The sequence below is a fragment of the Podarcis liolepis genome (genome assembly GCF_965112155.1).
Source record: "Podarcis liolepis genome assembly, chromosome: 3".
Classification (NCBI taxonomy): domain Eukaryota; kingdom Metazoa; phylum Chordata; class Lepidosauria; order Squamata; family Lacertidae; genus Podarcis; species Podarcis liolepis.
In genome coordinates, this window is record NC_139557.1 from 18,226,215 (window position 1) to 18,251,144 (window position 24,930).

General features: G+C 42.7%; 1 protein-coding gene across 9 annotated transcripts in view; it reads left to right on the forward strand.

Moving 5' to 3' along the window:
* The window catches only part of MACROD2 (mono-ADP ribosylhydrolase 2), a 993,596-nt gene that overhangs the window by 559,827 nt on the left and 408,839 nt on the right, over positions 1-24,930 (forward strand). For all 9 annotated transcript variants that reach the window (XM_083495642.1, XM_083495644.1, XM_083495646.1 and 6 more), the window contains exon 7: positions 15,836-15,866. In XM_083495642.1, coding sequence (XP_083351768.1) covers positions 15,836-15,866 — 31 coding nt within the window. The remainder of the gene's footprint in view (positions 1-15,835; positions 15,867-24,930) is intronic.

Here is a 24,930-nt window from a genome sequence, read left to right on the forward strand (position 1 = left end):
CTTTATTAAAAACACACATACACACACAAAAAACACTTTCTCATGTCACCTTTCCTCCGTTGCCTCTTGTAGGATGAACTCAACGGAATCTTTAAAGGCCAGCAAAGCACTTTTCACTAAAAGCCCATGCAGCGTGGTAGCTTTGTGGCTATATACTTAGCAGTGTAGCACTGAAAATGGAATGGGGGGGGGGGAGTCCATCGCTCAAGAGCTCTCTCTTTTTCCCCCTGCTTTGAATTGGAAAGCAAGTTGAGCAGGCAGTAGTGTTGATGCTGAAGGATCCTTTTCTAGAGCATAGACTTCAAGGGGCAGGAGAGGAACTAGCATCTCTGCATAAGTTCACTGCTGAGTTCAGGTGCCCTGAAAGCTCTTTCTCACCGCTTGGTATGTTTGGGCTGCATGAGTGGAAAGGTAAATGAGTGCTGCTGTAGCCATTTTCTGTTTTAGTTGCTTCACTTTCCACGTTGCCTCTTTTTGAGAGTTAATCAGCACAGAAAAGGTGCTCATATATTTGCATCACGTCTCTTTGTTACTTTTCTCATGAGATTTTTTAAAATATAAAATACATGGCCTGTTAGGGTTTGTGTGTATGTGTGTGTGGTCTCGGCTATACAGCTGCAAATAAAACATTTTAAGTGTGTTGTAAAGTGCAGTATACAAATGTGACACTAGATGGCAAAGGTGAGCTATGGAAAATTCAATATATTTTTCAAAACTTTTTTTAAAAAAGCATTTTCACAGTGTTTTTTGTTTTTTTAAAAAAAATGTGTATAGATTCCATCTGTATCTTTCTTCTTGTTCTGGGAATTATGTTTTAATTAGATGTACTGGGTAGGAAGAAAGCCAAGCACAGTAAACAAGACTTGCTACAGGAATGGGATACAGGAAAAGGCCTATGAAACCAAAATGATACATGATGGTGGCAATCCCATGTCTTCAAAGCTGGGGCTGCTCCAGTCATATCTAAAGTGTGTGGGGTTTTGGAGGAATGGAATGCTCACTCACCCCATCATTTAACTTTTTCCTCCCTGCTCCCACCATAACCCCACCAGGCTCAGATATCAAAACTGAGTCTGGCTGAGAGGAAAGCATCTTAGGGGGAGGGATGGTGGAAGGAACAGTGGGCAGGGTGAGGGGGTTTAGCATCTTCATGCATCCCTTTGGCTCTTTGAATCACAACCTGCTCATGCTTTAGATATGTGTGTGTGTGTGTGTGTGTGAGAGAGAGAGAGAGAGAGAGAGAGAGAGAGAGAGAGAAATGACATGGATTTGCCACCTTGTTTGGGCCTGGGAAGAGAGGCAAAACAACAAGAAAGCTACACTGAAAACCTGAATTCTAATGTGGGTCAGCAATTGAGGATGAGTCTTCATAGATCTTACTGTTGGGGACTAGTAATTGGTCAGGGGGCATGTGATGTGGTAGCAGTGCTGAAACTCAGCAAGTGTGGGCCTGATCCTGCACTTGCATGGGCAAGGTCTGGAAGACTCGTGCAAGCCTTTCTGAACTTTCCAAATAAAGAATAGTAACAAAACAAATGTCTTAACAGGAAAATCCGAAACTAGGCAGGGTGAATACGTGCACAGGCAGATACATTAGACAGTATCCACCTTGGTGGAACAGTAGCTTGTGCTCATCATTTATTTTGTAAAAGCAAGGCATTTATTGTCCGAAATCTGCTTTGACACTTCTCAGCCTTCTTCATCCCCAGACCTGTCATCGCCATATATTCTTTCAAGACATTCCATTGTGTCCTTAACCTTCCCCAAAGAAAAATACACATTTCAGTCACTCACCATAGATCACAGTAATACAAAAATTACAGGTCAGCGAAGTTCTATTTTGTTCTCTCTCTTTTCTCATGGAATCTTTGATGTGCTGGTAACTGAAATCCAGCAAGATACTCTTCCACATTTTTGAGGTGGTAGAGATAGGTGGGTGAAAGAGAGACTCACAGTCAGGTACAGCATATTCCCTTTTGTAAGCTGTTCAGCAGTGTCCATGCATGGTCAAGCATTATTACTGCCTGCTGCCTGCTTCTTGGTGCAACTATTCTTGGGGAAGAGTTTGTGTGAGATATGCAGCATAAAGGTCAGCTTGCCTCTCTCCTTACATCTCCCTTTAGTCTGTAATTACTACCTGCACATATCATAAAACAAACAAGACAATAGCATGGTGTTGACAGGTCGGTATGCAGTTGTAAATATAACACTTCTGTTTACAGTGAATAATTCAGAGGAGTCCCATCTCACATTTTCTAGTAGAACAGCATTTTGCTAGCATTTCTGCTCTGAAACAGATCCACGGAGCATAGATTTTATGTGGTGTGGTTTTACTATTTGTTAGCTCAGACAATGAAAACCACAGCAACTCACATCAATTAAAAAGAGAGGGTGGGTGGGGGGAGGCCTTGCCCCCAGCCTTGCAAATTTAAAAGGCTAGGTTCGTAAGAGATGAGGAACTGAGAGAAAAAGATAAAAAGGATGCTATCCAGAGTTACTTATTCTTCTTAACAATGTGTGTCTCTCTCTCTTTTGGTAAACTACATCGTACATTAGATTGCAAGGACTTCAACCCATCTCTTCACTTAATGAATACAATAACACTTATCCTAGATGTTGATGATTCAGCTCCCCACCACCACCATTTTGGGCTTCCATTAAATGCACACTTACCCCATTGTGTAGAACCCAAATCTGAGAATTGGGTCAGGCTTAAATTGCTTCCCACTGATTTTGTAATTGGTGAGAAGGAGACTTGGAAATGCTATTTCCTTACTGCTTTGAGCCCTGATTCTATGGGGTTGGAATCAGTAATAGCTGTCATAAGAGATGCAGCTCTGACGCTAGCTTGGACTAGGATTTCTATGAGGCACTGTTCCCAGGTTCTGTGATTTCCCAGAAGCATGGCTTCTTCCTTGATTTGTCTCTATAAATGTGCAGGAAATTTGTTTTCTAAGGAAAAACAATATGCCCACATCATGGAGGACATTCAGCATGGCTTGGGGATTGGAGTTTGTTGTATGTTAGCAAGCCTTTAAATGTTCTGCATTGCTACGTTCTATCAGGAAATATCCAGTTGTCTTTTTCTCTGTAATTTCCCTCATTGGGATCAATTCAGCAAAAAACAGTCTGCATAGCTTAACAATCCTTTGGGAAAGTCGCTGAAATTACATTTTGTAAACATATAATTCTCCTTTACTCCTTTTAGTAGCTGATGTTCTTGTTTCTGCCTTTGAGCCTCACTCTTGTCTGTTCAACAGTGCTAGATGAAATAAAGCAAAATACATTTTCAGTTTTCCCCTTTGCTCCTTTTAGCAGAATTCTTTTTTCCAAAAAAAGAGGGGGAAAGTCTCCATTAAATCTGTTTGAATAATAAATGATTGAATATATACCTCTGGCCCTTTTAACCTCCTGGGAGGACTTCTTTCAGCAGCTCTGCTTCTGCTGTTGTATAAATAATCAAAGCATTATGGAAATGGAAGACCTTTGTGGTATCAAGATCTGCAAATATTTATCTGGGAGTCATATTTCTATTTATCTTTGTGAACGTTTAGCAAAGACCTGAGGAGGTGCTCTTAAAAGGTGAAGCGGAATCTGTTGTAGAGTTGTGCAAATTAGGATGGTTGCTTCAGGCAAGTTCCACAAGCTATCTCTAAGAATTTATGTAGGCATAATGTGATGATCTTTCTCTTTCTTTTCTTGTTTGGTGAGTGGACTATGATTGCTCCCTTTGTGGATATAACTTCCATGTACACACATACCCACATAGACACGACATCCGTGAAAGAGATGAACAAAATGATCACTCACTGTTACTGTGCTCTCTCTGTGTGTATTAAGCTGAGCTACAAGAGAGAAAGCATAATATTGACGCAGATGGAAGGACTGCCAGCGTGTCCCACCCAATTGCTTATTCCCTGCTGCGCCAGAGGGCCGAGCTAGATATAAAGGACTTAAATTATGGGAAGGTAGATTATGGTTGAACATTAGGGGAAAAGGTCTTGATGTAGCTAAACAATGAAACCAACTGAGGAGTATAGCTCTCTCTCTCCCTGGAAGTTTTGAGCTGAGCATTCATCTGTTGGAGATGCTTTGGCTTTAGATATCAAACAGTGTGTGTGTGTGTAATAACTGAGCAGTATCGCGCTCTCCAGCTCCATGAATAAACAAATCTAAATAAAAAAATTCATTCCAGTAGCACCTTAAAGGTAAAGGGACCCCTGACCATTAGGTCCAGTCGTGGCCGACTCTGGGGTTGCGGCACTCATCTCGCTTTATTGGCCGAGGGAGCTGGCGTACAGCTTCCGGGTCATGTGGCCAGCATGACTAAGCCGCTTCTGGCGATCCAGAGCAGCGATCCAGAGCAGCACCGTATACCTTCCCGCCAGAATGGTACCTATTTATCTACTTGCACTTTGACGTGCTATCGAACTGCTAGGTTGGCAGGAACAGGGACCGAGCAACGGGGGGCTCACCCCGTTGCGGGGATTCGAACCGCCAACCTTCTGATCAGCAAGTCCTAGGCTCTGTGGTTTAACCCACAGCACCACCAGCTAAGTTAGTTATTTGTATGAGCTTTCATGTGCATGCACACTTCTTCAGATACACTGAAACAGAAGTCACCAGACCCTTATATATAGTGGTAGGGTGGAAAGGGGTATTTCTCAGAAGGGTGGTGGGGATGGGTGATTGGCTGATAGGTGTGGTAAACCTGTTGACGACTGTTAATGACTGTAATTGGTCTTACAGTAAAAAGCAAGGGGTGAGATGGCTAAAAATAGCTTTATCATGTATAATGAGATAAGAATCCGATGTCTCTATTCAGACCAGGTCTCTCCATGGTTTTAAGTTTGGTAATAAGTTGCAATTCAGCAACTTCTCTTTCCAGTTTATTTCTGAATATTTTTTTTGGCAATAAGACATAAAGAAAATAACAGAACACCACTAGTAATCACCCTCTCACTATATATAAGGGTCTGGTGACTTCTGTTTCATTGTATCTGAAGAAGTGTGCATGCACACGAAAGCTCATACCAATAGCTAACTTACTTGGTCTCTAAGGTGCTACTGGAAGGATTTTTTTAATTTTGTTTCGACTATGGCAGGCCCCAGAGTTGGTCATGACTGGACCTCATGGTCAGGGGTCCCTTTTTGTTATTGTTGTTTAGTTGTTTAGTCATGTCCGACTCTTCGTGACCCCATGGACCAGAGCACACCAGGCACTCCTGTCTTCCACTGCCTCCCGCAGTTTGGTCAAACTCATGCTGGTAGCTTCGAGAACACTATCCAACCATCTCATCCTCTGTCATCCCCTTCTCCTTGTGCCCTCCATCTTTCCCAACATCAGGGTCTTTTCCAGGGAGTCTTCTCTTCTCATGAGGTGGCCAAAGTAATGGAGCCTCAGCTTCATGATCTGTCCTTCCAGTGAGCACTCAGGGCTGATTTCCTTAAGAATGGATAGGTATGATCTTCTTGCAGTCCATGGGACTCTCAAGAGTCCCTTTACCTTTACCTTTATGGCAGACCAACACGACTACCTACCTGTAACTAAACAAATCTAGCCACTCGATTGTGTTTCAGTTGTTTTAGAATCACCAGATTAGGTAGAGTTGATGAAACTGTCTTATACTGCGCCAAATGATTAGTAAGTACATATAGTTGTGAACTGGCTGTTTTGAAAGGCAGGAGCTGCCCAACTTCTCAGATAGTGATCTTTCTCAACTCTGATACTTTTAACTGGAATTTCCTGGAGACTGAACATGGAGCCTTGTGTATTCAAAGCAAATGCTCAGTCACTAAGCGATAGGCCCATCCTAGAATGGAGTTTATGCATAGCTACTAGCCATCATTTGTATGTGACATGAAAATATTTGCTTTATTTATAATTGAGTACTGGTCTTTGTAGCAACACTGGCGTTTTAAATCTGCTCAGATTGTATTAGCCACTTTCATAGTTTCTAGTCAAGGTACAGTGGTGCCTCGCAAGACGAAAATAATCCGTTCCGCGAGTCTCTTCGTCTAGCGGTTTTTTCGTCTTGCGAAGCAACCCTATTAGCGGATTAGCGCTATTAGCGGTTTAGCGGATTAGCGGCTATTAAAGGCTTAGCGGCTAAAAGCCTATTAGCGGCTTAGCGGCTTAGAAAAAGGGGGGGAGTGAAAAAAAATCGGAACACTCGCAAGATGTTTTCGTCTTGCGAAGCAAGCCCATAGGGAAATTCATCTTGTGAAGCAGCTCAAAAACGGAAAACCCTTTCGTCTAGCGGGTTTTCCATCTTGCGAGGCATTCGTCTTGTGGGGCACCACTGTATTCTCTCAAAGTGCCGATTCAAGATGAGGGGAAGGGTATATAAAGGGTGTGTAAAACTACAATTACTCATTTATTTTCCTTGGAAAGAGCAGTTCTCCAGAAGAAGAAAAATCCAGAGTTGTCAATTGTGCTTTCCACCATCTCTAAACTAAATTAAACATAAATTTTGAGAGCAGAACTATTGCATGTTGTCTGGTGATTGACACTTCTAACATCTTTTGAGACAAGGATCATTTAACGCCTGATGATAGGTGTTAGCCATTTTTTCACTGAGACCGAATTTTTACTCAGACTGAATCTATTATTATGCACAGGAAAGAGCTAAAAACGTGGGTGTTCTGGAGACTTAAGACTTATGCATAAGCTAGATATTGCACTGTGTCAACATCCGCTGTGTGAATTCCACATTATTGCCCTGCCAATAATTTTAGCCTGGCATCTAGACTAAATTGCTTCCCTAGGAGAAGAAGGAAATTGGGTCTACATGCTTTCTTAGCCATGGGTCTCCCCTGAGCAGTGAATAACAGCTGTGTCATATTTTGCAAAATTATATAAGCCGGTTTTATGCTGTAATCATCTCTCTATGAGGGAGTGAGCTAAGAGCCCCAAGTTAATTTGAGATACGGCCAGTGATAATGTCCTTCCTGGTGTTCAAAAATAGCTTGAAATTTAGGCAGCTTTTAATACCTCCAGTCAGAAGTATTATTCAGATGTGTGGCAGAAAAAGAAAGCAAGATTATTGTGGTATGGCCGCAAGGTAGGTTAAGAAGTAGTTAAAAGCTACCCTTCTATAAAAGACAATCTGGGGGTGGCAGAAAGACAAAGAGAGGAACTGAAATAGAATAGCACAGCAAATGGAGAAGGCATGCCTTGAAGAATAAACACCATAGGTTTTAGTGTCCCAAAGGATCTTCCGGACCTTCTACTCTGACCTTTGAGGACATGGGTCACTACATTTTCTCCAGTTGTTACTTAGTTTTTGAAATTCCACCTCTCTACATAAAGCGGGGCATTACTTAAAAACCTGTCCTGTGAACATTTGTCAAGCTATGTCTTTTTTCTCTAAGGGAGAAGTTCTAGAAAAATGTCTCCGATTAAGAAAAGGTCTGGCATATGTGTGTGCTTTTCTTTCTTTCTTTCCATGTTGATGTCACAGTGTATCCACTGAAAGTACTAAAAGCAAAGTTGTCCTACATCACAGGAACGAGGAAAAAACCCCTGGATTCGATCAAGTTAGCAGCCTCCTCTTTTATTTCCAAGTGCTTATTTTGCTCAGAAATTAGAGAAGTTGTTGGAAGATGTGCTTGTTCCAATCTATGGTGATCTATACTTGTGTCGATCTGTGCTTGTGATTATGCAGGGTTCTAAATTACCCGAGGTGCCCCCATGAATGCGGTAGAAGTTTGCTCTTGGAGTTGTGGGGTGCTATAAAGGCAGCAGGTGACATGCTGCAGACATGGGTCTTGCCAAAATTCTCATACATATGGTTGCCATCATGCAAATATACTGAATGCTCAAATAGACTATTGTGTTCTCACTTTGCCTACAAACTGCATGTGCACTGGTAAGCTAGCCTGCCCAAGCTTCCGTCTCAGTTTTCTTCAATTTCCATTTTTACTTCACTTGTCATGTGGTGTTTCTAGGGCAGGCATTTTGTGGTAGTCAGGCCCAGCTTACTGCTGGTGCACTGGATCACAATCACCTGTGGTTGACTAGAGACCTCATGGGGTGGCTAGCATCCCTCAAGTCCTACAATGGGTTTCCCTTTTGGCAGGAACTGTTGACCACCCACCATGACTTCCAGGTCCATTCAGATGCTTCTGGCAGTGGGATTTGGGGTGTATTTCAGGGATTGCTGGTGCTCCTGGTCACTGGAAGGAGGAAGGGATCACATGTGATCTAACCTTCCTAGAATTCTTCCCTATCCTGGTGGCCGTCCACATCTGGATGGAAGAATCCTATAACCTTCTTAGAGGTTTCTGATAGTGCTCTGTTTGGTTTTTACTAAGATGGCTGGCATAGCTAGGGCCTTGGGGCTTATCTAGTATATTCTACTAGTATCATTCCTTGATCCCAACTGAATCTTTTCCTGGAACGTTGGAGGAGGTTTTTTGGGAAGCACACTGCAGTGAGTGGTGAGGAGGCAAACTCCACATGCCTGTCCCAAGAGCTCTGCCCTGTCTTCAAATGGGAAAGTGTTTCTTAAATGTCCTCTGTGCACACTTTGCAGCAGTAAGCTGGTTCACAGACCCTTCTCTGTATGGTTAAAGCAACCTGCATCGGAATTTGAAGCAGAATATTTGTGGTTTACTGAAACTGGCTGTACCCTGTGAGTTTGCAGCTTCATTACAGGAGTGGCTGACAGAACAATTGGTTTGCGGGGTCTCCAGTGATTACTTGTGTTCAGTGTTGTCAACTGAAACCAGCTATACAGATGAACCCTCCTAGACTCAAAGCCATGGAGCATGTGAAACTTTTTGAAACAAGCAAATTAATTTGACAAGTCTTTGCCCTGCTATAGGAGCAGGTCAAAGAAGGGGAGAGTGAGCCCCACACACAGTCAGTTCCACATTACAGGTATATTCACCTTGTGGCAGAAGCACAGGAGAATGGTAAGAGCCAAACCAGATATGACATTAATTGCATGCAGCTAAAGTGGCTACCTTTAAAAGTTTAAATAGTAGTTGTGGGGATCTGATTAGCACTGGGACGCATGGGAAGGGAATTTAATCTTTCCACCACAACACTGAGGCTGCTTTCGACCACAGGAGGAAAGCTTCCATTTGCATCAGTGTTGAGCTTCTGCCCTGGGATGTGGGATTTACATTGAGTCCACAGCATGGGGGGAAAGGCTTGAATGTACTTGTATGCTATTGTCTCTAAGTCCATTAATTTCATTTGAGCAAATAACATGTCATCTCCTGGTAAAACTTTTACAAGTGCCACAACATTGTTTTTCCTACTTTTGTGAGGCCTTATTCCTTTACCATGGCAGCACTTGCGCTGTGGAACTTTCCGCCCATAGACAGTAGGCAGGCAGCTTCCCTGGACCGTTTGAGATGCTTGCTGAAACCTTTCTGTAAACACATGATTTGGTTACACCTATTTTTAAATTTGCTTTAATTCATGTGACAACAAATTGGACTTGCAAGTTGCCACGGTGCTCTCCTAGAACACAGTGCCGTAGCGTGGGTTGTCAGCACCCGGGGCAAGGCAAGTAATTTGTGCCCCCTAACCTGGGGCAAGGCAAGTAATTTGTGCCCCCTAACCCCTAACCTGCCGCCGCTGCCAACTTCTTCTTGCTGCTGCCTGGTCTGGTCTGGTGTGGTTCTCTCCTGCGCTCAGCGCTGCGCTGGGCGGCCGCTGCACTGTCCCTCCCCCAGATAGTCCCTCGCTCTCTCTCCGCACCGCACGCCTGGCACCCCCCCCCCACACACACAGTGGGCGGTGACCCGGCGGCTCGGATCGGATTCGCACAGCCAGCACTGCAGTGAGAGAGAGTGAGTGAGCCAGGTAGGGGCAGAGAGCTGAGAGTGCGAGCGCGCGCCCCCAGATGTTGCGCCCGGTGCGGCTGGCCCCCCCTGCACCCCCCACGCTACGCCACTGCTAGAACATTTCCTGCATGTTGGGGAGGGTGCCCATTTGTTAGCACGTGTTTTCACTTGTGGGAATGTCCATCACATCACTGGGAAACTGCTAAACCTAAACCTGTAGGTTTAGATTTAGAACTGAAATATGAAGAATTGCTGGGTTACTTACTGGCCGCTGTAAGGACCATCATAGCCTGTAATTGGAAGGCTTTTTTTACAGGCTGACATTAGATCTGTAGTATCATAGAGTATGGCAGGTTGCTCTTTTTTGGGGGGGGGATAACATAAAAGTTGAGGGTTGCCTATGGGTAGAAAAAGGACAAATTTGAATCAGTCTGGTTCCTGTTTATTAGCTTTGCTAATGTAGTAGAACAAGGTTGCTCGCTGCTGACAGCATATGCTTGCCCTTGGACGTACTGCCTGGTTTTTGCTACTCTCTTATATCTTTCTGCCTCCTAAAAGGAAGGAAAACAGAAATGGCCTGATATTGCCTTAGCAGTACTGCTGTCCTGAACTTTGAGACCATGGAATTTCACTTCTCTAGGCACCTACTTTTCCCTTACTGACAACCTAACAAAATTGTCTGTATGCCTATGTACTCAGATATGTTTATGTGTGAACTGGGGCAGGAGATAGGTCTCTCTCTCTCTTGTTTGTTTTTTGTACTGTTTTTGATGTACGCTTTAAAAAAAAAATCAATAGAAGTAAAATTTCAGTTAGATATATGAAGTATGATGCACCGTTGCCATATATGTAAAGAGGGGGGAGGATGTAAAGATTGGAGTTAATGATCAGTGGAATGCAGAAGTATAGCCAGTAACAGTTCAGTTAGAAGATAAATGTATGCAAAATGACACTTCACAGCAAAAGTAATTGGCGAGTGAATGATGATTTTGGCATTGCGGAGTTAATTAGCACATGTAGTAGGACAGAACACCAGTGTCTCTATTTAGTCCCAAATGACTAGAACTGAACTTTTCAGTTCAGCAGTTTCAAGCTAGAGTTTGTCTTTCCAGTTCCATTTTCCCCAGGATGGCTATCTTAAGATCAATAACTGGATAACTTGGTAGGTTGAAATAGTGCCCTATTGATTTCTATGTATTGCCATTTCTGATGTCAGATTCGTGCACATTTATTCTTTTGCAAGAAGAAATTCTGTGTAGAATGCGGGAGGGAATTGCTGGCCAGATCACATGGGAGATGAGCAGGTGATGGACTATTGGCTTTGTGGCCAGCATTATTAGTGTAATGGTGTTGCTAGCGTAGAGTTGGGAATAGAGTTGTCATTGGATTTTGTGTCAGGGTCTGATTTCTGTGTTTGTGTCTCTGTTGCCTGTCTGTGAGAGGGAAGGCTTATTGCCCAGATGGGCTGCAGATCCTTGATGATATGTTGAGGGGTGGCTTTAGCTGGAAAATGTATAGATGGCAATGAATGGTGTTCTGTCCCTGTATTATATTATATTATTCCTGGCTATGCATCAGGCCTTGGTAGTTTGCTTTTTCACTTCATTGGATGGGTATTGTAGTCTAAGAAAAACCTGATGCAAATTGTTCCGCTGTGAGCCTATATTTCTGACATCATAGAGTTGGATTGGACCACAAGGATAATCTAGTCCAACTTTTTCCCCAATGTGGGATTTGAACTCTGAGACTAAGAGTCTTGTGCTCTCCTGACTGCACTAACCAGAGGCTCTGATCCAGACTTCTGGCACCACTTAGGGATGCTCCTGACAATGGAGTGGGGGTGGGGAGAGACTTTGCTGATTCTCCCTCTTCCTGCTGCAGTTTCTGCCCCACTAGTCTGCTCCAGAGTGTTAGGGTCCTTCCACAGCCGTGGCATAGGGAAGTCCACAGGGGAAGGAGGGACCCCTTCCCCCTTCTGCCAGCACAATCTGGCCAACAGACCAGAAGCCTTCCATGAACGGAAGGAACATTTCTACTTGCAGAGGCTTAGTTTGGATCCAACCCACTGTGTGCTAGCTGCTTATGAGCCATTCTCCAAGCAATGCAAGGCTAGGTGAGGGGAGTGTGTTAGATTTTAGGCCTCTGAAGCATAGCTGTCAACCTTCCCTTTTTTGCAGGAAATCCCCTTATTCCAGCGCCGTTTCCCGCTGCTTCCCGCTGCTACCCCGGATTGTTAAATATCATGTAGACTGTCCCCGGGACAGATGAGACTGCTGATCCCATATTTTCGAGGCTGCTGATCCCTTATTTTCAAATCTGAAAGTTGACAGCTATGCTCTGAAGAGACATTGCAGCATGGGGATGAAGGCACTGTTGAACCAAACTACACATTACATTAACCACATGTGTGGTGGAGGAGATAACTGTACCCCCATGTCTCAGTCTCAACAACCCTGTTTTATTATCATGGGAGGAAAGCTGGTACTGACACTAAAAAAACAACCAACACCCCGAAATCTATACAGTGCTGGTGCAGAGGCACAGTTAAAACATTTCCTTTGGCCTTTTGCTTTTTCCTCTCCTCTTTTCTCCCTTCTGCCCCACCAATTCTGGCTCTCCCTGAAGCCTGGCACTGAAACGATTCTCAATGCTAGTGTGCAGGGCTATTTCCCTGTTAACAGGCTTTCCCCATCCAGTTCTCTAAGCCTGTTTGTTCAAATGATATTTGCTCTATGACTTCTTGATAGGTATTTTGTTGTTGCATTGTTTTTCTTCTTGATGTTGGCAGCCACCTTGGCCAGAGAGCAGAAGCAATTCAATATTTTATTTATTTTAAAAGTGAAAAATAAATAAATAAACCTCTCAATTCTCTGCATATTTTGCTACCATTCTTCGACACCCAGTGATATTTGAAATGGAAACATCAGCTTGTGTGTGTTTTTGTGTGTGTGTGTGTGTGTGTGTGTGTGTGTTTTGCTTTTAAAAAAAGAAAAATCCAATGAAGTCAATTCAGCAACTGCTTTGATGTATTTCATAATATTCAACTTAAATGTAACTTCTGGCACTTCAAGCCGATTGCCCTGTCCTCCAGAGCAGCTGAACCATTTTTCTCCATTTCCTATAATGACAGCCTTTTACTTTTTAGAAAATTGTTACCATATTGTCCCTTAATTTGTTTTCTAGGAATAAGAATACCTTGTTCCTTCAACTTTCTCTCACTGTCATGCTTCCTGTACTGTATTCACCATTGCAATTGCACTCTGTTCGTTTCCTGTTGTTCTGAAAATATAGCGCCCAATAGAATCTGAAATTCCACAATTTTTGTAACGAGGTTCAAACAAAATATTACTTGCCTTCAGATTGTTGAACTTCAATCTGTATAGTCTCTAATCTTTTTCTGTGCAAAGAATTCCTTTATTTGATACTTTGTTCTACTGCCTCTAGAACATTTCTTCTTTGAGAAATATGAATATGCTGTGCTGCGAGGAGTTTGCTATATGTATCTTTCAGTTGTGCCCTCTGTAGTTTTGTACTTTCCACTTCCTACACCCAAATAATTTATATCAGAGTAGATACCTCCAGAAATCTGCTTCATGATATGTCATCCCCCCATTTTGTTAACAAATGGAATCTGTGACAAAACATTGCAGTGTGGAGTGCTCCTTTTCATAATGCCAGCCAGCCATGTCTTCATCCGAGATATTCCATTAATTTCCACTCCACTTTCCCCAGTTTTCTCTTTCCTCCCACCATCAGTCATGTACTCCATGGCAACCGAACATGCTCAGTCTCCTTAGTTTTTTAATGGGGTTTTTTTTTTGTATCATTCTTCCAAACTCAGGGTTTCCTGCACGCCTCCATCTGGTGTATAGCTGGTGTCATTTTAGCTACATAAGAACACACACTTGGAGAATGAGTGTGTCATGAATATTAAGGACAGTTGCTCTCAGTGAGACCTCTTTTATTCTACTGTTTGAGTTGGTTGGCATCTGTCTGTCTTGGGAGACGATGAAGAAGTGCACCTTTGGGGGATGAGGTCAAGCTGTTGGAAGGTCACAGCGCCTGCTGTGGCTGTAGAGACTGATACAGGAGAGACATGTTTTGCTGTAGTTAATGCAGCTGGTTTTTTTGGGAAAAGTGAGAATCAATTTGCAAAAACAAAGATGATTGCTGTGCTAATGCATACTTAAGGTATCCATTAGCACAACATTTCATGTTTATGCGTTTGCAGCAAGGTCAGATGTGAAGAGTAGTTCAGAGTCCTGCCTTGTCCAATCCGGAGTTTCGCTGGTGAGATAGGAGCAAAGGTTTGGCCAAATATGGAAGACCTGCAGATACCTGCAAGGCAGTTTGGATTATGAGAATAATGCTATAAGTCAAATGCAGCTCTGTACCATGTGCTTCTAAAGGGTCCTGAAAATCCTTTCGTGGCTATGTTTTGTCAGTAAAATGTTGCACAGTCGTACCTTGGTTTTTGAACAGCTTAGTTTTCAAACGTTTTGGCTCCTGAACACTGCAAACTCAAAAGTGAGTGTTCCAGTTTGCGAACTATTTTTGGAAGCCGAACGCCCAACGGCCTGCAGCTTGCAATTGGCTGCAGGACTTTCCTTCAGCCAATCAGAAGCTGCGCTTTGGTTTCTGAACGTTTTGGAAGTCAAATGGACTTCCAGAACGGATTCCGTTTGACTTCCAAGGTACGATTGTAGTGCTTTTATAAACAATCCAGAGGCATTAAGATGTTGTTCCAGGGACCTTTAAAGGCTCCAGCTCCTTCAATGCCTTAAAAACAAACGAACGCAGGAGCTTAAACAGAACAATGTTGCTGCAGTTCCCATAGATCCCAGCATTGGGAGTTTAGCATAGGATTGGGAACTTTTTGGCCTCTCTTATCACATGGAAGAGCCTAGTGTGCATGGTTTCCCCCTTTCGAGCTTCCTTCCACCCAATGTTTAAAGGTCTGGGGGAGGAGTTGATCAGGACAGTCACACTATGGATGATGCCAGCATGCATTCCAACCCCCCAGCAAGTTATATGACTGCTGTATTAGGAGAAGGAAGAGCAGAGTACAAACTCCTCAGCTTCTCTTATGAGAATTTCCCAAGAAACATTTTCCGAAGTCAAGATAGATATCTGCTTTGTTACCTATTAAATGTATTATCTATTAAATGTCAGGGGACGCGGGTGGCTCTGTGGGTAAAACCGCAGTGCCTAGGGCTTGCTGATCGCATGGTCGGTGGTTCGAATCCCCGCGGCGGGGTGAGCTCCTGTCTTTCGGTCCCAGCTCCTGCCCACCTAGCAGTTCGAAAGCACCCTTAAGTACAAGTAGATAAATTGGTACCGCTTTATAGCGGGAAGGTAAACCGCATTTCCGTGTGCGGCGCTGGTGCTGGCTCGCCAGAATAGCTTCGTCACGCGGGCCACGTGACCCGGAAGTGTCTCCGGACAGCGCTGGCCCCCGGCCTCTTAAGTGAGATGGGCGCACAACCCTAGAGTTGGACACGACTGGCCCGTACGGGCAGGGGTACCTTTACCTTTACCTTTAAATGTATTACCCTATCAAAGAAAGAGAGTACTTTGTTCTTTGTTCTGAACAAATCTATGCTGTCTTCAGGTGGTCATCCCAGTTTCCTCTAGATGCTTGCAGATTGATCACATTGTAATTGTTCTAATAGCGTCTACATTATGTAAGTCGCTTTTATTGTTGTTGCTGTTGTTTTTTAAAAAAATCCCTGGGTCCTCCCTCTTTTCACATTTGGCAAGGCACTATATGTTTAGCGTTGTCCAAAGTGCTGCAGGACCTTATCTGTTCTCCATTGAGTTCACAAAGAAAATTGTGAGCAGCTTTCTGATCTCCTGAACTAGTTCTCTCAGCATTCTGGAGGCCATTTCATCAGGCCCTGCCAACTTAGAGGTAGGGATTTCTTTACACGAGGCAGTTTGTGGTTTCCTCATTCTAAATGATTCTGTGTAATAAGTGATTCTGAGGCAAAAATAAAATAAAATTCTAATTTACATCTTGGTTTTTGTCTTGCAGGCGTTCCCGTGTATTTCTACAGGAATTTATGGTATGTAAAACCCATTATAAAGTTTCTGTTCAAGCTATATTTCTTCATGACAAATAGTCGACTTTGGTTTTAACAAGGGTGTTTTGTTTTGTTTTTGGCTTTGCTGGAGCGTGTTCTAGTAGATGTTGCATGGGTTTTACATATTCAGTATTATTAACAATTTGTTCTACAATGCCTAGTGGGCTGTGTTGTGCTATCAAATTACAGGCTATGGCCCAAGGACCCGACAGAGAATTGATCTGGGTTTGCAAACAGCTATGCAGCTTAATATTACATGAATAAGAGAGTTTGATTGGCTTCCATAGAAATGCCATTCCCATGGTGGGTACAGGGCTGAAGATAACAGATGCTGCAGGGTTCTGTATAAATGAGGTATTAGAAGTAGTGCTATAGTATTGTGGGAATAGAGCCTTGTGTGGTACTGTGGGCCATGACTCGTGTTTTGTATACAATTCCTTGTATCGCCACCTAATAGGATAACAGACAGCAGGGCTAGGAAAGACCTCTGCTTGAGACCTTAGAGAGCCACTGCCAGTCATGTGTTCATATTGAGCCAATCACTGCCTCTCAGCCTAACCTACCTCACACGGTTGTTGTGGAGATTAAATGACAAAGGCGAGAACCATGTTCACCACCTTGATCTCCTTGGAGAAATGCAGCAAACAAACAAACAAACAAACAAACAAACAAACAAACAAACAAACAAACAAATGTTTTCTTAGGATGTAGACAAGATAGAGACAGTAGCCAGGTTTCTGCAACACACAATGAGAATTTGTGAATGCTATACACCACTAACTTAAATGCTAAATGCAGCGTTTGTGGTAGGTTTTTTTTTGGTGTGTGGTTTTGTTTGTATTGAACCCTACTGGAATCTAGTACGTATGCCAATAAAAGTGTGAGAATCTATGAGAATCTAAACAAATAAATATTGGAATTCTTAGACCATAGACTGGCAGAAATTGTTATGTTTCCATAAGCTGGGTGCTGGGTGTTTTGGAAGAGTGAATATTGACCAGTCAGAACTGGCAATGGCTAAAAGCTTGTGTCAGGTATACACAGTGCTTTTTTTATTTGGGGGGGGCACAGGAGTATGCATACCCCTAAACATTTTGTGAATCTAAGTTTGGCCTCACTGAGGGGCAGTATTTCAATATGAGTAGGAAAATGAGAGTACCCCTAAACATCTTTTAGGGGAAAAAGCACTGGGTATTCATGTGATAACGAAATGAAAGTGTTGTAGTTGATATGAATTTCCACAGACATAGTGCCTTATATTCAGAGGGAGTTTTGATGGTGAGCTACACATGAATTCAAGCATTTCTCAGTTGAATTAATTTAATATTTTCTCATCTAGTATCAAACCTGAGTTGCTTTCTCCTCTTTTTGCTTCTGATCATATCTGTATTGCCTGAATACAACTGCAGTTTGCAGACATAACTGATTTTTTTAATCTTCCAATCTAGATCCTGATAAGATTATTTATAATTGGAGGTGGCTAATGATATAAAACACAGCGGTGTTTTCTATCATGATGCATATTTTTGTCATTATCATAGGAAAGCAGGACAGCCATGATTCATGGAATCTGTTGTGAAGTGAAATGCAAAGAAAATTGCAGGTTGTTTTTGTGACAGCCAAATTTAACAGAAAATAAAATGTGTCAGAAATGAAGTATATTTTCTGGTTGATCATAGATGTGGTTTAATGCTATTCTGAGCTGCATCAACAGAAGTCTAGTGTCCTGATCAAGAGAAGTAATAGTACCACTTTATTCTGCCTTGGTCAGACCTCAAGTGGAGTATGGTGTCCAGTTCTGGGCTGGCATCACAGTTTAAGAAGGCTATCGACAAGCTAGAATGTGTGCAGAGGCGAGTGACCAAGATAATCAAGGGTAGGACCCAAAACAATGGATTCAAGTTATAAAAAAGGAGATTCCAACTAAACACCAGGGAGAACTTTCTGGCAGTAAGATGCTGTTTGACAGTGGAACAGGCTCCCTCAGAAAGTGGTGGACTCTCCTTCCTTGGAGGTTTTTAAGCAGAGGTTGCATCTGTCATGGATGCTTTACCTGAGATTCTTGCGTTGTAGGGTTAAATGACCCTTAGGGTCCCTTCCATCTCGAAAATTATATTATTCTATGCAGATTCAGATCTGAGTGCCTTTATCATAGCCTGTCCACCTGTAACGGGCACTATCTGGCAGTTTGCCTTAGAATAGCTAGGAATTATCTGAGATCATCTGCAGAGAAATGGAGTCACTCCCAATGGCTTGGAAGATGTGTGTGTATATCTCCATCTCTCCTCCTGTCCCCCGCCGGTCCCCAGCTCCAACGCATCTCTTTCCTTGTGTTGGAATACAAAGCACAAGGAAGAAGAGTAAGGATTGTCCCCTCTAGCCTTGTTCCTGGCCTCCATGTGTTTACTAGACCTTGTGAACTAACTGTAGTGCATTCACACTGCACAAACACAGGCTGTGTTCACACATCATGGTAAACCAAACTATGCCTTATCAGGACTACGTGGATAGTAGTCTTTGCTCCTCCCTGGTCGTTTTAGCTCAATATAGTATGACAGCTAAACCAAGGTTTGGCCTAGGGTGTCATCCAAATCTGGGATTGTGGTTAAACTGCCTCCTCCTTATCTATTGTCTGTAGCCAAGAACAAACTTGCACAGTCGGAACATGTGTACAGATAGAGGCAACATGCACACAGTTTGTGCAGTCACAGGGTCTGTTCATAAGGTCATGATGGATGCCATTTTGCATAAAGAACAGCATGGTGTCCATATGAGGAACCAGTTCAAAGAGTTTCTATGGAATATTCATTACAAAATGATTAAAATATTGACTGGTTGTTTTTTTTTAAGTTCTTAGTAAATAGAGCAGCTGCTGCTTGGAGTCCATTAGGATATTCAAAGTATTTCAGCAGTCTAATTAGCTACTCTGTCTAAGAATTTGTCATATACATTATTTAACAGAGATCTTATTTTAAATGGCATGCTACCCATGTTCAAACTGTTCCTTCAGTCCATTTCTCTCTGGAATACATTCTACATGCTTAGAAATTATTACCAGGGTGTCCATTGATTAACACTCAGCCATCTAAAATTAGCATTAATAGGATATATTTAGCAGACATACTGACTCCAGAAGGAGGATTAAAGGTATTAAGCTCAGTGCCTTGATGGGCACTGCCCTCTTGTTCTTGCTCTCTTGTATTATGAAATGTACATGTGCTGTAAATTTGTGATGTCCACTCGACAAATAGATCTATTGTTTCATTGTTTCACCGTAATTTGAGACTAAATCTCAAAATCCACAGTACTACATTTTATCTTTTCTACTTTGTGTAGCCGTTCTGGTTAATGCTGCACCTATATATATATATATATATATGCAGGTTTTGGTGTCTTCGGGTGTCTTCCCGTGTAAGAGTTGGGGTGTCTAGGCGACGTTTCGACAAGGTCTCACTCCTCATCTTCAGGCTGGTGCTTTCGGCTTCTAGTTACTCCACGCTGCCATCGCCGCCGTGGAGTAACTAGAAGCCGAAAGCACCAGCCTGAAGATGAGGAGTGAGACCTTGTCGAAACGTCGCCTAGACACCCCAACTCTTACACGGGAAGACACCCGAAGACACCAAAACCTGCATTCCTGTACCCGTGAAAATCTACGAAAGCAAATATATATATATATATATATATATATATATATACACACACACACACACACACACACACACACACACACACACACACACCCCACCCTGGGAGGTGGAAATGTTTATGAAGAAACATTACTTTCTGCATGTATAGTTTTATTTTTAAAAAAATCTTTTTTAAAGTATAGGAAGGAATTAAATGCAGTACTAAAGCATCCATTCTATCAGGATAACCATTTCAGTTTGCCAGAAGGATTACTCCGAGCTTCTGCTTAAGCATGTTGTTCTGGGGGTTATGCCCACCCACCCCTGAGCCAATTTTGGGGGGTGTGGGAGAGGAGGGGAAGAAAGCTGCATTGTGCAAGCATAAGTCCTTACACAGGCTTCTTCGTCAACCCATCAGGGATCACAATAGTGACCAGTATAGCACCACATAGCCAATCAGATGTTGCTGTGTGAGGATGTTACTGAGGCCAATGACACCTCTTGGAGCCACTTAGGCCTCACATGACAGTGCATATCTTGTACTCTTGGATCCAGTATCAAATCAGCAGGGAGGACTAGTCACCATCTGTCCAAACCTCACCAGGTTGTGGTCCATCCATGACAACAGGGTTATTGGACCCTGCCCACACTACTTGACCATTACCAATGTAAAGGTAAAGGTACCCCTAACCATTGGGTCGCAGACAACTCTGGGGTTGCAGCGCTCATCTCGCTTTATTGGCCGAGGGAGCCAGCGTTTGTCCACAGACAGCTTCCGGGTCATGTGGCTAGCATGACTAAGCCACTTCTGGCGAACCAGAGCAGCGCACGGAAACGCCGTTTACCTTCCCGCCGGAGCAGTACCTATTTATCTACTTGCACTTTGACGTGCTTTCGAACTGCTAGGTTGGCATGTGCAGGGACCAAGCAACGGGAGCTCACCCCGTCGCTGGGATTCAAACCGCCGACCTTCTCATCGGCAAGTCCTAGGCTCTGTGGTTTAACCCACAGCGCCACCCACATCAAATACCATGTTAAGTATGCACTGGGCCCACAATGTACAGTCTCATGGTTGTCAATGTGGCCATGATGTCTTGAGACGAACCACATAAGGAGGCCATAGTGTGTTGGTTGAAGTTGTTTGGGAGCACTCCTACACCACTGCCAAAACTACCTCCACCAGTTCAGACAGTGAGGTTGTTGGGCAGTGGGGCCAGTGTTATGTCTCTCTGGTCGAACTCTAACTCTCGGCTCCAATGGAGGATTGCTGCAGCACGTTTTTATGTTAATATGCAAAGACAGACAAAACAAGGCATCTTTATTTTCCTTCTCTTCCTGTTCTAAAACTGGAAGAACCAGTGTGTCATCACGCTCGGTTATTTTGCTATCAGTATGCTAGATAGGAAAGCTGCTATATCACTGGATGAGTGCAACCAAAGAATGAGACTCCACATGGCTCTCTCTAATGAATGGCTGATACTGTTCCCTAGCCAGGAACCAGATTGAGATGGTGCGCTGTAGCTGCTTCTTCAACCTCCACGTCCATGGGTTTTGCTTGCGCTAATGACAGGGCATTTCAACCCTGGAAGTGGATTCTGACTTTATCTCTTCAGCACCTGTTTAATGTACTGTCTGCTATTGACTACTGTGAACCTTTCCCCCTTTCTTTTGTCTGGAGATGTAACATCCAAGAAAGCTAATGTATCAGCAGCAAATGAAATTCAGTGACAAGAGTGAAATGTGGCTTTTGCCACTCTTGAGTGAATTAATTTTGAAAGCCGGTATAGTCAATGGATAAACAATGAACGGAGGGTCTGGATTCAAGTCCGACCTTTCACACCATCTCACAGCATGGGAATCAATAGCCCCACAGGTTTGTGATGAGGGAGGAGGCATTCAAAATTGTAAAGTATCTTACTGATCAAAAGGGGTTGATGCAATATGGGACTGGAAGATGGGACTTTTCTTTTAAAAAGAAAAGAAAGAAATTCAAAGAATCCGAAGAAAGTGCTTTTAAGATTATTTTTGGTGGAAAAACTCCCACAAATGTGCATTTTCTTGTTAAGTGGGATGCTTTTGTGTCCTCTTCATTTAACTCCTTACAATTTTTTTATAGTCTCCTCTCTGTGTGCTTTCATTTCAGATTGTCCACAAATGAATTTCAGGATGTTCACTCTTCATTGTATTAATGAAGAAGGAAAATCATATGAGGAAGGCTAGGAATAATAATAATAATAATAATAATAATAATAATAATAATAATAATAATAATTTATTTATTTATTTATTTATTTATTTATTTATTTATTTATTTATATATATATATATATATATATATATCCCGCCCATCTGGCTGGGCTTCCCCAGCCACTCTGGGCAGCTTCCAAAAAAACATTAAAATACTGTAATACATCAAACATTAAAGCTTCCCTAAAATAAGAAGCTTGTGGTATAGCTCTCCTGTGACTGCAAGGGAATGCTTGACTGCTGCATAAAGAAATCAAGGAGAAGGCTATGATTTATTTATTTATTTTTTAAAAAACACCTTTCTACAGCACTGGCTTAGCTAGTTTTTCATATTCAGTGACGTCTGATGTGAAATAACATTACAATATCCTGTGTCCTAAGAGTATTGCCTGCTGTTTTGAACAATTTGAATTATTTCTAACTTAGGGCAGCTCCTCTTTGTACACTTTTTATTCCAGTACAGATACAATATACACAACAGATATCAGCCAGGGAGCCAAAGTAAGTTACTATCTCTCCACTCTCTTTCCTCAGCAGGTGAGGATAAATGAGAGAGAAAGAGATTGTGCAGCACTCCCTGAGCCCTTTGCCTAGGATGGAAAATAAATACTGAATAAACGGCCGGCTTTCCTTACTTTCCATTTGAAACATTTACCTAGTGTTTAAAACATACTGTTCAAAAGAAGTGAAATATTTATTTCATGATTAACAATTCCCCAATCAAAAGACGAGTTTGATAAACAATTTCCTTAACTAAAACCTTGGTTAACTACTACAGTTAATAACAATTCTCGCCCTCTCCAAAACCAATAACGTTTTCCAATTCACATGAAATCCAGTGTGAAATCGGTCTTCGTTGTTTCATTTAGTTGATATTATCCTCCTCGATCTTGTAAAGCCAGTTCACAGTGCTGCTTCCTCATCAGGATCCTAATACATTGGATCCTCAGTCCACAGGCTGATTAACGAGGTAGTGAAGTAGCATTCAATACCCTTTATCAACTCAGCTAAACCTTAGGTTTGGAAGTGGGCAGTTTCTTTATGGGTGGTACTGGTGACAGGCACACCAAAGTCCCCTTGTTCACTATAATGGGGTGAACTGAAAGATTAGGCTGTCAGGCCAGCCAGAGACCTCATTTTTCTTCCATGCTGCATAGGTTGCCCCTTACTGCAGCCAGCATTTGATTGCGATTAATTTGTCAGGGTTGGTTGTACAAAGGAAATGAAGAAATGGATTGCCAATTACAGTTAGTCTGCTTGCGGAGTGCCCCTCAAAGCAGTGCCATTCCACAACAGTGACAGCTTAGAAATAAACTGCATTTGCTTTCATTGAGCCAAACCCCAGTCCTCAGTGTATTTCAACAAAGCAGAAAAGGTGACTAAGGTGACCTTTTCTCTCTTTGCTCTCTTAACAACTCCAGTGGATAGTTGACATACATTGCCCATCTTGCAAGCAGGCATACAAATAAAGGTTGTTATTTTTTTTGTTATCCAGCTGGTAAAAATGCACTTAAATTCCAGCTGGAAACAGAACAAAATTCTGAAGGCACCAACCCAGTCTTGCCCCAGTTGTCTTCTCCAGCAACTGGGAAACACTGGCCTGTGAGCGCTCCAATTGGAGAACAGCCTTTACCCAAGGTGTCATGGGCTTTGAAGACCCTCAAACTCAGGACGAAAGGGAGAAGCGTGCTAAGAGGAAGAAACACTTGGCAAACCCTCAGTGTGATCAACTCCCGCCCGGAAACCCATATCCCCACTGTGGAAGGATGTGTGGATCCAGAATTGGCCTCCACAGCCACTTATGGACCCACTGTTAAAACCTTGTTTATGGAAGACAATTTTACTTGGCTGTGAGTGATCGCCAAAGAAGAAAGAAGACAGTAAATCTGCAGAAAGTGAACGTCCACAAAAGTGAAAATGGTTGTTCAGTCTGGAGCTTGCCAGCCATTACCCAGATGAGAGCACCCCCAGATGCACTGCAGGGTTGCAGTTTGTGAAACACTGTCAGGAAGCCTATTCCAGAGACAAGCCCATTAACCATTCAGGTCTGCACCCAACTTTGCACATCAGAGATGAGGAACCTCACATGCGGGGGCCACATGCAGCCCTCTAGGCTTCTCTACTTGGCCATTGGGACTGTGTCCAGCCACACTTCTTCCTCTGCCCTGATATACACTCTCCTTGAGTGTTTTTGCCTGAGGGTTGAGGGTTGAGTGGGGTTTGGCTCCTGGACAACTGGCATAGAAGCTTGTGCAGAAGGAAATATGGGTTTTCATTCTACAATCACTTATCAATGCGCAGTAAACCTCATGCCTGAAACATATTCCCATTGAAACTACCACCCTGGGAAGACTGGATCATATGCTATTTTCTGAAACCTTTCTTCCAGGTATGCCCCTCCCCCTGTATCTGCTCTTGACCTCTCCCATGACTCCCACCAGATGTCAAAGAGAACAACAATTAACCTCAAAGCAACAGGAATCTAGGATTATGAAATGGGATTATTTACCCCAGTCTGGAAATATAGCCCATGTTATTGAGTCCTCACTCTTCTTATTTTTCATTTTCCACCCATAACACCCACTCAAAGCCCTGTATTCCTTGTTATTAGTAACAAGTATACCATCATTAACACAACAATGGGATAAGAATATGTTGTAAACTGAGATTTTGTATTTAGGATCATGCCAAAACAGTATTGAGGAATTACTTGGCAAGAAGCATTTAGAACATGTAAAATATTTCGAGAGACTTAACAGCATAATCCTATGAAAGCCTATTCAAAAATAAGTATGACTGAATTCTGTGAATTTCTTCCCATTTAAGCATGTATAGGACTGTGCCTGTAAATACTGCCCTACCAATAAAAATAAACGAATTAAGTCAGACACCTGTAGGGTCAGGAGGCCAGTTCTTTCAACCTCTCAGGCTGGCAGTATTGAATTGCTGCATCAGATTAATTGAAACAACACCTTGCATGTTCATTTAGTCAACATAACATTATCCGCTTAGCAGAGAGACCAGAAGGCATTTAGCGTCACCCTCCCCTCTCTGAATTGTCTTCATTCTAGCTGGCCACCGTAAGAAAATTATGTAACATTGAACAAGTTGTTTGTTTTCTTTTTCCCTCCTCACCACTTTTTCCTTTTGTGATGTGCCTGTTAAACTGTAAT